At 34.9% G+C, this 14,901-nt stretch overlaps 1 protein-coding gene across 5 annotated transcripts in view; it reads left to right on the top strand.

The window, feature by feature from the left end:
* Positions 1-14,491, top strand: part of MKLN1 (muskelin 1) — a 315,619-nt gene extending 301,128 nt beyond the window's left edge. For 3 of the 5 annotated variants that reach the window (XM_058530101.1, XM_058530106.1, XM_058530095.1), the window contains 2 exons: positions 5,771-5,825; positions 14,144-14,491. In XM_058530101.1, coding sequence (XP_058386084.1) covers positions 5,771-5,825; positions 14,144-14,265 — 177 coding nt within the window. In that variant the 3' untranslated portion in view covers positions 14,266-14,491. Of the gene's footprint in view, positions 1-5,770; positions 5,826-6,757; positions 9,760-10,076; positions 11,258-14,143 lie in introns of those variants that run through there. The other 2 variants (XM_058530123.1, XM_058530115.1) reach the window with 2 other exon arrangements.
* Positions 14,492-14,901: the final 410 nt, after the last annotated feature.

Consider the following 14,901-nt stretch of genomic DNA (forward strand, 5'->3'; position numbering starts at 1 on the left):
CCATACTCTATCTAAAATGGCTATAGTCCAGGAACATTATTTTTCTCTTGTTTTTTAAAACCAAACCAAAACAAAATATTGCAAAGTAAATAATTTCAGCTGTGTGAGCTGCAAATAGGCCATAGAAAACAGACAGTTTGTTGTTAAAGCTAAGCTAATGGGAAAAACCAGGACAGAGAGGTATCTCAAGTTCAAACAGAACCATTTAAAAAATTTTGGTAGCGGATTTCTCTTTTTCCTCTTTTCTGTAGTCTCAAATTATGATTTGGATGCCACAGACTTCCATTCCATTTCTTAAAAGCTTCAACTATCAAGAGTTGTTTAGCCCTAGTAGAAGTTGGTAAAAATGGTGTTGTGCATGTGTGTGTCAGCATCACTTCAGAAACTTTAGAAACGTTTTCAAACCAATAGCTTCACCCTAAGATTCTCCTCTGTCTGCTCTTTGTTACATGTAACAGAAAACTGAAAACACACCTGACATTGAGAATTACTGGTTTATAAGGTTATTTAATTTAAAAATATGTGAACAGTTTTTGTTTTGAGGGAAAAAACAAATCCCTTGGTGACACTTGCAGTATATATACTTAAAATATTTGTTAGTGGGGCATATAGATCTTCACTTTCCTTATAAGAAATCATTTCACTTATTGAGAAAGGCCTTACTGCTGTTCATTTTCTGTAGTAGCTTGTTTTTGTTCTGTATGTATGTTTTACAAAATTTTCACTGTATTAAATGGTTATATCAGCAACTAAAAGTGGTTTTTAGATTTTTCTCTTTTTTTATTTTTTTGGGCGGTTATCATGGTGATGATCATCACTGTGCCTGTTATTGGGGAAATGATGGTGTACTACCAACTGTATACCCAATAATGGTTCTTTGCTTTCCTCCAGTCTCCAGAACATGAGTTCTCAATTGGTGGTGAGCTTCTAATAAACCTTATGAAAATGATATTTTTTTATAGAAAAGAGCCAAGAAAAGAATGCTTACATTAATTCTACCATTTTCAGAGAGGATTCTATAATAGAGAAGGAATAAGAAAAACAAGTTTTTCAGCCAGTATTGCACACTTTGTATTGATTATACTTCTGGTGAGCTTCCAGAGTACTGGTGTCATTCATTTAACAGATGTATATTGAGTCCCTACAATATGCCAGGCATGTATGCACAGGAGACATATCAATGAACCACAACAACATCCCTGTCCAGGAGGCACTAACATACCAGTGGAGGGAGACAATAACATGTTAAATTAGCAAATTATATAGTACATTAGAATTTGATAAGTATTATGGAAAAATTAAAAAGGGATAAAAAGGGTAAAGGGAGATCAGAAGTATAAGGGGTGCGAATTAGGCAGTTGCACTATTAAATAGGATGATCATAATAGGCCTCATTTAGAAATGAGATTTGCACAGACTTGAAGGATATGAGGGAGTGATCTAACTAGATAATTTGGGAAAGATAATTTCTGGCAAAGTGAGGGGTAGAACAAAGACCCTAGGATGCGAACATTCTGGCTTTGTTTAGGAGAATAGCAAGGAGCCCATTGTGGCTGGAGTAGAGGTAAGGAGAGTGAGAGTAGTTGGAGATGAGGTCAGAGAGGTAAAAGCAGAGATTGGGAGAACAGATTGTGAATGACTTCTTAAGTCATTATTGGGACTTTGGCTTTTACTCTGAATGAATAAAGAGCCAGTTCAGAGTATGGTGCATGCAGAGGAATGATATGATCTCCTTTATGTTTTAATTAGATCACTTTGCCTACTATATTGAGAATAGACTAAAGGGGAGCAAGGATGGAGGCAGAGAGACCTCTGAGGAAGGTTGTAGAAATCTAAGCAAGGGATTGTAGTTCTGACTAAAGTAGTAGGAGTAGAAATGGTGAGAAGTAAAACAGATCAGATTCTCAATGTATTTTAAAAATAAAACCAACAGAATTTTATGATGGCTTGGATGTGGGGTTAGAAAGAAATGACTCCAAAGTTTTTGGGCCTGAAAAAGTAGAAAGATGGAGTTACTATCAACTGAAATGAGAAGGCTCTGGATGGAGCTGGTGTGTGGCAGTGGGTGGGGACTGCTGACTGGAATCAAGAGTTTAATTTTGGATTTGTTCAGTTTGAGATGCCTGTGAAACAGCCAGCTTGAGATGTTGAGGTGATAGTTGGATATTCAAGTCTGGATTTTGTGGGAGAGGTCTTGCTCTATTCAGATTGTGTGCTATTACTTGGTACCTATTAAAATTCTAGGCCAGTACATATCAGTTCCACTTATTTAATCAAGTTGCCAAAATAACAGTTTTCTCCCCATCTTTCTGTATGTAGAGCCAATAAAGTTTATCTTTCACCTTAGAAGTTAGAAAAGAGGGCTGAATTAACCCTGAAGTAAGTAGAAGATAGGAAATTAGTGAAATAAGAAACTAACAATAGAAAAAGTGAAAAGTTGGTTCTTTGAAAATGTGAATAAAATTGGTAAACCCCTAGCAAGATTTATCAAGAAAAAAATAGTGAAAACGTGAATTATCAACGTTACAAATGAAAAGGGGAAATCATTACAGGCCCTACATATATTATAAGGGTAATAAGGAGATATTATGAACAACTTTGTCAACAAATTCAACAGCTTGATGAAATAGACAAATTCCCTGAAAGACACAACTTACCAAAACTGACACAAGAAGAATTAGAAAATCTTTAGGAACTCCATATCAATTACAGACAGATTGAATTTGTAATTGAAAAGTTTTCAACAGAGAAATCTCTAGGCAGGAATGGCTATATCAGTAAATTCTGTCAACCATTTAGGAAAGAAAATACCAATTCTACATAGATTCTCAGAAATCAGAGGAAGATAAACCACTTTCTAAATCCTTTTATGAAGCAGCTTAACTCTGATATAAAAACCCAAAAGAGACATTTTACAAGCAAAGAAAACACAGACCCTGTGTGAATGTAGATGCAAAATTCTTAAGAAGATATTAGCTAATTGAATCCAGCAATATATAAAAAGGGTAATGCACAGTGACCAAGTGGGGGTTTATCCCAGGAATACAAGGTTGGTTTAACATTTGAAAATCAATCAGTGTAATTTATCACATTGACAGAATGGAGGAGAAAAACCATAGATCATCTCAATAAGTGAAGAAAAGCATTTGACAGAATTCAAAACCCATTCATGATAAAAATTCTTAGCAAACTAGGAATAAAAAAAAAATCCTAAATCTCATAAAGGGCATCTATGAAAAAGCATACAGGTAGCACTATACTTAATTGTAAAACACTAAACCCTTTCCCCTAAGATTATGACAAGGAAAGGATATCTGCTGTCAGCACGTCTATTCAGCCTTGTGCCAGAGGTCCTAGCTGGTGCAATAAGATAAGAAAAAGAAATAAACAGCATGTAAGTTGGAAAAGAGGAAGTAAAATTGTTTGTGTTTGTAGATGACATTATTGTGTACATAGAAAATCTTATGCAATCTACAATACAATATACTAAGATAAATGAATTTAGTAACGTTACAGAATACAAGGTCAATAGGAAAAAAAGCAATTATTTTTATACTAGCAGTGAACAATTAGAAAATGAAGTTTTAAAACTTTACTGTTAATAACAAAAAAATGATCAAATATGTAGTAATAAGTCTATTGAAATTAAAGAATACCTAAATAAATAAATAAATCACATTCATGGATTGAAAGACTAAAAATTGTGAAGATGCCCGTTCTCCCCAAATTGGTTTTTAATTTAATAGTTTCTATCAATATATTCGGGCAAGTTTGGGTTTCTTTGTTGTTGTTGTTGTTTCTGGACTAGCGGAAATAGTCTTGAAAAAAGAAAAAAGTTGGAGGTCTCATACTACCTGATTTCAGGACTCTATATAAAGCCATAGTAATCAAGGCAGTGTGGTACTGGCTTAAGGATAGACAAATAGATCAATAGAACAGAATAGAGTTCAGAAATAGACCCACATATATGCGGTCAAATGATTTTTTGACCAGGGTGCCAAGTCCAATGGGGAAAAGAAAGTCTTTTTAGTAGATGGTGCTAAGTAACTGTATATCTCAACCCCTATCTCACTCTTAACACAAAAATTAACTTAAGATGGATTATGGATCTAAATATAAAACCCAGAAGAGTAAAGCTTCAAGAAGAAAACAGATTATCTTCACAACCTTGAGATAGGCAAAGATTTCTTGGACATGACACAAAAGGCACTAATCATAAAAGAAAAAAATAATAGTTGATAAATTGGACTATAAAAAAATTAAAATTTCTAATCATTAAAAGACATTAAAAAAAATAGGCAAGCTACAGACTAAATAATATTTGCAGTAGATATATCTGACAGAGGATTGATACCCAGGATATGTAAAGAACTTTGTATATTTTAAACTCTTCCTTTTATCCCCTTTTTTCCTAACTCTTGCTTAGATAGTTACTTCTGGAATATTTGTCCAATTTCTGACCTTCAAAGGACTATTAATCAGGGCTTACAAATATTAGTGGGATTGATAACTGAAATTTTAAAGTCTGCAAGCATAGGTATAAAATACCCCTGAGGAATCAGTGGTATAAACCGCTCAGACCTTGCAAAGTGCCAAGTTACTCCACTGAGATTCTACCCATTTGTCTACTCTTATTCCTTCCTTTAACTTGCCTATTTGCCAGCATCCTCATTCAAGATAAATGTAAATAGTTCTAAAATTTTATTTTTTATCAATTTGTTAAATTACCGGTATTGAAATAGTTTTCTTATTTTGTTTCATCATTGTTCAGTTACATTTTCTGTTTTAAACTAACTAATTGGCTAGCCTAGGAACCTAATCAACTTTATAACATTATTTCAGTATAAAAAAGCCCTATGAGGGCCGGCCCCGTGGCTTAGCGGTTCAGTGCGCGCGCTCCGCTGCTGGCGGCCCAGGTTCGGATCCCGGGCGCGCACCGACGCACTGCTTCTCCGGCCGCGCTGAGGCCGCGTCCCACATACAGCAACTAGAAGGATGTGCATCTATGACACACAACTATCTACTGGGGCTGTGGGGGAAAAAAGGAGGAGGATTGGCAATAGATGTTAGCTCAGAGCTGGTCTTCCTCAACAAAAAAGAGGAGGATTAGCACGGATGTTAGCTCAGGGCTGATCTTCCTCACAAAAAAAAAAAAAGAAGAAAGAAAAAAAAAAAAGCCCTATGAGCCTTTATAATTATATAACAATATAATTACACATGACTGTGAAATCCCAATCTAAGTTGTAATTTAGGAATGGCCTATTGTGAAATCCCAATCTAAGTTGTAATTTAGGAATGGCCTATACATAATAACCATGGTTTTTTCTCCGAGTTTGATTTACACAGCAAAGAGATCAGGTGTTTTACAGTAGTATGTATTTAGTTTTGAAATGAGAATGCATATATACTAAAAATTCAGTTAACTGTGTCCAGGACACCAATCTATCCATATGTGATAGATTCCTAAATGAGCAATTTTCTTTTTCATTTCAGTTGACCTGTTGTTCCTTAATAAATACGTACTTTAATACATTTTAAAAATAAAATAATTCCAGGACTTGCCTTGGTCCAGTATTTTGCAAAATGATAATAGCAGGCCAATAGAAAAGTCAGCATATTCTTTAATCTAAATGTGGTGTTCTTGCTGCTTTTTGGCCTTATGCAACAACATGTACAAAGACATCCAGTGGCTGATAAATGCTCAAAATTATATGTTATTTTTTCCAACGTGGAGAAAGGTGGCTAATTTGCTTCTATTTTTCTTTTACAGTTTCAGCTCCTAGCTTCAGCTCTCTTCAGATCTGGTTCCGATTTTACAGCTCTAGGTAAGTATTCCAATATAGTTTATCCAGCCAGATGCCCTGGCATTTGGGAGGTTGGATTTTGATTTCTTTTAAATGAAACGTCAGATGAGATGTTCATCCAAACAAATGGAGCAAGTTTTAAGGTAGCATGCAAAATTTCTAATAACCTACTAGTAGATTATTTTCCAAGCATCAGTCACCAGTTCACGGATCAGTATGCAGTTCCTGTTACACCAATTACTGAGTTATTATGCAGACAGATGTCAATAGAAGCATGAACAAAATAAATTAATTTATATAGCATTGTTTTGGAATGCAGGCTGTATTACTGATATACTACTATGAGATAACATTTGTTGCTTGAATGGTTTTTCCTCTCAGTTTGTTCTTTGTGGAATTGTGTGATGTCAGCAGAATGGTGATGGGATAGGTAATGAAATAAATGGGAGCAGAGAAAATGAATTAATTTTTTCCTGAAAATGGGAATTTCTGTATGTTGGTATCTTGATTGTTTTAAGTGTTTCTCAAACACCCCAGATATGGGCATCAGTTTTCATTTAGGAGCCCTCTCATTTAGTATTAATGAGTTGTTAAGGTAGTTAAACTAGGCTCTAGTAAAGTGAGTGGTCTCTGAAAATTCACCTTTACTCAGGTGAATTTTCAAGGATCTTTTTATTAGGATAAGTCATTTTTACAGCTTCAGTTTTTCAACAAGATAGTAGCCTTTTGAAGTATGGGAATTTCCAATTTTCCTCTTATTATAAAATGTAGTCACACGGTGAATACATATTAATCCCATTGATGCTGTTGCTGTTATTTGCCTTAGAATTGAGCAATAGTAATGAAATTTTCCAGTGTATGTAATATAAATAGTACTTTTTATCTTTGGAATAAAATAACACTTCTGGATATCAGTTTAATTTCTTCATTGTTTGTCCTTTTGTCTGTTAAAGGTGAACCATACCTCAAAGGAAAAAACAGAGATATATAATTCTGGCGTTTTTCACTGGCATGGGAAAAAATAGCAGTGTTCCTTGGGGTCTTGCCCTTTCTTTTTCCATAATGAGTAATTGAGCCTTCTCTACTGATCTAAGCAATGCCAGTCCTGAGTTCTAATTCCAGAATATGTAGGATTCTACAGGGCAAGACTGAGTTGGACTGCTATAAAACATAACTCCAATAGGTTCTCCTAAAAATTTAGGTAATTGTTCACCACTATTCCATACACTTGAGGGCTTTTAAAAAATGTTTTTAGGCTGTTAAAAAGTCTCAACCCTGTGATGGAGAATCTAGGTATAAGCATTATTTTAGAAAGTTTATACCCTTTTGAATTTTATCATTTGAAACAGAGATCTGGTTATACGTGAATTAGAAGCTTGGCACATAGATATTCAGTTTGAATGAATGTGTGCCTTGTTATGTATGGACACCACAGCTCAGAGCCATTATTTTTATTTTATTGGTAGGCAGCACTAAAATGTCTCTGGCTGACATATATTTAGCCTTTAGAGCAAGAATTTCTTGGCAATCATTTAAATATGTTAGGCTGGTATCAGCAAATATTCTAACTTTAGCTTAACTCCTTTCTTCTGTCTCTGCCCTATTCACTGTAAGCTAACATATTTTGTCAGGAGCAATTTGTTTTACTTGAATTCTAAACAAACCTCAGATACACTGAAAACAATAGAAAAAAAATACAAAAAGGGAAAATTCCTATAGGATTTTATTTCCTACGTGGAAGGGAGGCAGTATGTTTCGTAATTAAGAGATGAGAGTGTGGTGGTTGAGTCAGAATCTAGGTTCAGATACCAGCTCTGCCACTTGCTAATTTTAGAAGTGACTTTGAGCAAGTCACCTTTCTAATCATTAAGGTAATGAGAGTACTACCTCAAGTTAAGAGAATTAAATGAAATAATTATGGAGAGCAGCACAATAAAACACTTAGTCAGTGCTCCATTCAAGGTACTATTACTATCACCTCCCTTAAAAATGTAATCGTCTTTGTAACATTGGTGAATTTGGATGAGGAGCAAATTCAGGTTGTATGCTAATTTTAATAAGTAGAAATTTGATATGTTATTTATAAACAAAAAGTACTTTTCATAAGGTTTCATGCTTATGTACAGTTCCTGGTTCTTGTTCTCATTCATTTTCTATCAGATTGTTTTACCTTTACTCTACTTAGAATTGACATCAAATAGGTTTGGGCCGGCTTAGCGGTTAAGTGCGTATGCTCCGCTACTGGCGCCCGGGTTCGGATCCTGGGTGCGCACCGACGCGTCGCTTGTCCGGCCATGCTGAGGCCGCGTCCCACATACAGCAACTAGAAGGATGTGCAGCTGTGACATACAACTATCTACTGGGGCTTTGGGGAGAAAAAGGGGCAAAAAAAAATGAGGAGGATTGGCGATAGATGTTAGCTCAGGGCCGGTCTTCCTCAGCAAAAAAAAAAAAGAGAAAAAGAAATCAAATAGGTTATTTAATGTGTAGGTGTATACGTCTTACATGTATAGATAAACTGAATATTTCGTTTTCTAAATTCTCTCCCCAAAATTTTGCCTCAGCCAAACTTTCTAATTCCCTTCAGAATTAATCCAGTTTATGTTAACTTCTTAGTGAGAATTAAAGTATTTACTAATGTTATATGTAATTTAAAGAGTTAGAAAGATAGAAAGTGATTTACAAATAGCTGGCATTATCTTAGTTTTGAAAAATGACTGACTTCAAAGAAAAATAACCTCTGCCTCTGGGCATCTTTGGCTTAGAGCTGTTGGTGGCTGTGGGTTTTTTTAAGCTTGAACTCAGACATTTTGCTAATTTTAAGAGCATATTTTCGGCAAGGTATGTGACAAGTAGGAAAAATCTGGTCTATAGTGCGTATTGCCTATTTTTGGTCGCATACCTCTCTTTAGAAGTTTACAGTCCAAATGTGATATGCAGGTATCAGTTCAGACAAATTTTTAAAATATTTTATGTCTAAAGTCCAGTGTTTTGTGGCACTGTGTTGACATTTGTGAATGAGCCTTAGGAATTTCACAGCATTTACTATGCCCTGTTAGCCTTTATACTTTTGCTATATCCATGAAACTTAGATTTCAACAAGATACTTTCTTCAGCCTCCTGTCTGTAGCCCATGTGTTTACAGGTGCTTTTTGTAAAATAATAAGTTTATTATTAGAAATAAGAAGTATAAATAAAGAAACTTATGTCTAGGAGAAAAATGAGAAGTCTTGTTATTTCTTCTTTACCATAAATAGGAAAAGCTACCTAGTCTATTTAGGATGTTACCTTAAAAGTATATTTCCAATAAGTCACTTTCTTTTTAGAGCAGTCATTGTCTTCAGTCGTAATAGTAGTGATAGCTAAAATTTATTAAGCACTTATTATGGGGCCAGGAACTATTCTAAGCACTTTACATGTCATAACTCATTTAATCTCCATAATAAAGTAGCTAATGTTCTGAACCACTTTTATAAATGAAGATTCTGGGACACAGAGAGGCTAAAGTAACTTACTTGCCCAGGAATAGTGCTTAGTGAGTGGCAAAACCAGGATTTAAGCCTTAGTAGTATGGCTTCAGAGCTCATTCTCTAAACCACCAACTATACAACCTCTCATTGAGCTTTACCACTTTCCACTGCTCTGGGTGATAAGTTCCTCATTCCACTGTATGGTGAAAATGAAGTGAGAGAAACTGATTAGGAGCATGAGATTTAGAATCAATACAACCTTTTTTGTCCTAGCTCTACCATTTAAGTAGTCATGTTACTGTTGATGAGTTTCCTAGTGCCCCACCCCTTTTTAATGTACTTTTTAAAAAACATTGACTACAAGGAAAGCTTAAGATTCTCCTTAAACAACTTCCCTTAATCTCTGTCCCCTCCCCTCAAGTGTAATCACCCATATCTGGCAGATCTTTACACACACACACACACACACACACACACACACACACAGCCATATATACAGACATACAGATGCAGTTGATTCTCATTATTTGCAGTAATATTCTATAAAGTCATTGGGAATGCTAAATTAGTGAATACTGAACCATTGCTCCTATGGGAAATACAGGGTTAGGTTCCTGTGAGCCTCTGGTTGCAAGATTTTTGTCAGCGATCAATACATAGCATTGCTTTAGGTGTGTTTCTGTTTAAAGACACCATATTTATATATCTGTATTGTTGATTCATTAACATTGAACTCATAGGCAACAGTACTATAACTCATTCCTGAACAAAGCTTATCTAACACATGTATTTTCTCCATAAGGCACATCATGACCTTCTTGCCCTTGAGGAACACTAGATAGCACTTCAGCACTACACTTGGGGGCCATTTTAAGCAGTGAAGTCACCGAGAAAAAGTACAAAAATGTGAAGAACATGGCACTAAATAGACTGAAAAAGACACTTGTTTATAGTATGAGAGCTGAAACAAGAAGGCAGAGAATCACTTCGTGTGACCTCAGCTCAGAACGTGTACATGTGGTGACTCAAAATTTTGCCTCTCTGCGCATGTCTGTGAATGACCACAAAAGTTCCACAAATACTGATTTTGGGGTTACAAATAAATTTCAGTGAGTAGGCAAATGAACAAATACAGAATCTTCAAATAATGAGGATCAATTGTATATGTGCACACATACACATATAGATGTATAGATGTATAGTTTCTGGTTCTATTTATTACATAATGTAAAAACATGTATTCTACAACCTAACTTTTTAAAATTTAATGATGTGGCTTGGAGATGTTTGCATGAAACTACACTAGATCTATTGTATTCTTCTGAAGTGATAAATAGTATTCCATAATAGGGATCTACCATAATTTAGCCATTCATCTAATGATAGTGTAAATTTCATGATCCTCATTGGTAAATGGTGAATAAGAATAAAAGATGTTCTCTTGAGGGCTAAATGAACTTAACACATTGCCTACAATTTAATAAGCACTCAATGAATGTTAGTTAATAAAAATAAATAAATCATACAGACATGGGTTCACATTCTGTTCTCTTCCCTTACCAGCTGTGATACCTTATTAAATTACTGAATCTGTCTGATCTAAATTGTCTCATCTGAAATTGGAGTTTATGATAATTGCTTTATTGTTTTTTGTGACAATGAAATGTGGTCATACATAAAGCACCTAGCACATACTAGGGACTCGGTGTCTCCTTCCCTCCCAAATCATCTGATCTCGTGAAAATGCTATTACTTCATTAGAGTACTATCACAGAATCAGGATTTTCTCTTAAAAATATGTACTACGACATTTTTACAAATAAAGAAAATAAAATAAATAAAACAAAGAAGGGAAAAGGCCTAAAGTTGAATATGAACAGAAACAAACAAACCTATTTATCAAATTGGTAACATTACCATACAGAAGGGAAAAAAGAGAATTAAACCTTTTTAGTGCTTAGACTGTATACTTTCAGTGAAATATATTCTAAAGACAATAAAAGCAAAGAAATTTTGAGTTTTTGCTTTTATTCTGGAAATTGTTCTGTGTGTATTTTAGATTGAGCAAATGAAGTAAATGGGATGATGTTACTGGGAGGTGGTTTTCTTAGTGGGAGAAAGGAGATATAAATATGGAATGGGATAAGGAGAGGAAGAATCCTGTATGGTTCTTAAAAAATTGGAATTAGCAATGAAAGCATGAACTAATGATTTTATTCAAAAAAAGTGTATGTATAATATGTGTGGACGTATATATAAAGGCCTAAAACAACAACAGCCTTGGCAATTAGCACAACTGATCTTGGTTTCTAAATATCATTCACCACTGAAAGGAATTAGGAATTGGGAAAATGGCTGACTCCAGAGCTGTGTAAAGTGAGCTTGGATATATTGGTGTGCCGGAAAGTAAGGAAGTGCTCAAAAATTAATGGGGACGTTTCAAAAAGATACAGAAGCCAACTTTCAAAAGAACACTTACTGGCCAAATCTGGGACAATATGAGTATTAAAATGAATAATGATAGTAATGGATATAACGTACTGAACAAGAAAAGAATCCATGAGTGTATACTGCAAACAAATAAATAAAATGGAGAGAGGAAAAGCTCTTCTTTACAATTGATGTCAACCAATAAATCTAGAAGGAATTGTTAGAAAATCACCGTCATATAAATAATTGTTTTAGCAAGAATCATCAGTGAATGCTAAAATCGTTGGGTGCGTTTCTGTTGGGGAACAGGACATTTGCACAGTCTTACACTATCTTCTCAACAATATCTTATTAATTGCAAAGGTAGAAAAGAACACCTTTACATTGGAGAAATCTGGCATGCACCAGCTTAACCAGGTGATCAAAGTTAACATCATCAATATTGGGACAAACTGATAACCCGTGCTTCCTGAGGTCATGTGCTGAGAAGAACACAGTATCACTTGTGTAGTATTCTTGCAAAAACTTCATAAACTGAATCTGATCATGAGGAAGCAATCAGACAACCCAAATTTAACACATTCTACTACGTAACTGCTCTGTACTCTTCATAAATATTGGTGTCATAAAAAACAAAGAGGTTGAGGAACTATTCCAGACTAAAGAGACTTGCAAACTAAATACAATGTTTGATCTTGGATTGAGTTTTAGATTAGTGGGGAAAATGACTATAAAAAAGATTACTGGGACATAAATGTTAAATTTCCTAAATTTAATATATTGTGGTTAAGTGTATGTTCTTGTTCTTAGGTGAAATGAACTCAAGTATTTAGGGGTGAAGATGTCTACAGTTTACTTCCATATCGTTCCACAAAAAATGTGTGGGTGGGGTACACAGAAACACACACACACGCGCACACACACACACACACACACGTAGAGAGAGAATGAGAACATAAGTGGGAAAATGTTAAACAATCGTTGAATCTAGGTGAAGGGCATATGAGTGTTTGTTGTACTATTCTTGAAACTTTTTATGAGTTTGAAATTTTTCAAAATAAAAAGTTGAAAAAAAGCAATTTAGAAAACAGAAAAGCATAAAATAGAAAAAAAGAACATAGTCTCACCATTCAGATATAACCTTTGTTTAACTTTTTGGAGTATTTCCTTCCATTCATTTCTATGATATGATAGTAGGCTTTGTTAAATCTTAAGCTTGGCTCGAAGGAGTAAACATTTGCCCTCAAACTTAAAATAATAATAAAATTTTTTAAAATAAAAGGGAATGTACCTTTCTGGAGGCATTGTTTATTTTCCTTCCAGGAAACTGGTATCCTTGGCAATGTTATGTTCTATTCGTGTTCTTTACAAGATTAAAAAACAGATTGCACCTAAAACTGTATTCTAAGTTGAATGAAAATCAGTCCAATTTAAAGTAGTTTTCTCTGGTTGTCATGGCATATATAACTCTTTCTGGCTCTGTTTCTGTTTCTGATGGCACTCAGTAGGGCTCTCATGTTTCAGTTAGCCCAGTCAGGAATGGGGAAAAGCAAAAGACTAGTTTATCATTTACATACTTCATATGTGCCTAAAAAAATTGAAGCAGCTGGGAGCAGTATACCAGCTGACTAAAGGAAAGAGGTATCTTACTGAATATTCCTTTGGCTGGAGCAAAATTGAAAATTAAGTGTTTACTAGAGGTTAAAGGGAAAAAATCCTTTAGTTCAATGGTCTCCACCTTTTAAGAATATCATCCACTTTCTAATATTCAGCTGGATAAAAGTAGTTCATTGCTCTGTTTTCCACATAGTGTGTGCCTAGCATAGAGCCTGGTACATAATATGATAAAGATGTGATATTTACTGGGTGCCAGGTTCCATTCTACGTACAGTACATGTCTTTCTTCCCCTCAGCCATCTATATTTTCAACTCAGTTATGTCAGACTACTTCCAGCCCTGAAGGTTTGAGTGATTTTAGACCACTTTCTAAAGACCTCTTTCATTTTGATTTTATTATATTTTTATTACCAAAAAAGTTTTAGTGGGTCAGAAGCATATATAAAATTAGAAAAGAAGAGTGAAATTTGCTCAGTTGACTAGAAAAGAAAATGATTGTAAGGAAAAGAGAGAAATCACTGTCAATGACTAAAGTGCCAGTCTTTTGGCCAGGTGCTTTTCACATAATTGCATTTGATCTGCACAATAAGTCTGTGAAGTAAACAGGATTATCACAAATTTACAGCTCGGAAAACAGTTGCAGAAAGGCTGATCACTGCCCGGTGGTAGAACTTGGATCAAGACCCTTGCCTATCTGGTTTTAAAGCCTGATTTGGTTTACATTTTTCCATTATGCATTGCTGCTTTTCTCAACTACCTTTTCTGTTACATGTTGAGTTTTAAACACAATGGATGAGTTTCTTTGTATCTCTTCTTCACCAGGCTTTTCAGATGTGGATCACACCTATGCTCAAAGAACTCAGCTCTTTGACACCTTAGTAAATTTCTTTCCTGACAGCATGACTCCTCCGAAAGGCAACCTGGTAGACCTCATCACACTGTAACTGAAGAGTCACTGGACAGAAATGGAGAACAGGAGTCTGCTTTTAGTATTTTGGATTTCAACTCTATTGACTGACAGTTAGGCTGCAGTGATTGAGGACTGCACCAGAGTTTTGAAGGGATCTTTGTCACAAGTTTTAACCCTCTTCCTTCATACCTGACCTCAACCCCATTCTCCTTATCCCATTCCTAAATTAGACTAATAAAGTGAAATTGGTATACTTTCCATTTAAATGTATATATATTTTTTCTTACTTTAGCTTTTAAGAATTAATGAGTATAAAAAAATCAAGCAGTTTACCCTTTTCTGATTTTTATTTCACTTTTTAAAAATTGGAACAAGTAAGTACTATTAGACTCAGTGCTACAAGAATTGGGATTTTGTTGTTTGGCCTTTCTTTCTCCTCCCATCCCATTTCACTTTACCTCACTTCACACAACTGCTTATAAGTGGTATCGCTTGTTTACCTCTTTACTTCGTTCTTAACAGTATATAGTTCTGTAGGACAATTGATGTATGTTAAGGTGAAATATGTGTCTCTGTTGACTAGAGTCTTGTACTACAGTAAACAATAGGAGGAACAGAGGGCTCAAATTTGCGCTCCTTGTCATAGAACTGAAAAATGAAACCCAAGATT

Source organism: Diceros bicornis, chromosome 3 (assembly GCF_020826845.1).
Source record: "Diceros bicornis minor isolate mBicDic1 chromosome 3, mDicBic1.mat.cur, whole genome shotgun sequence".
NCBI lineage: Eukaryota > Metazoa > Chordata > Mammalia > Perissodactyla > Rhinocerotidae > Diceros > Diceros bicornis.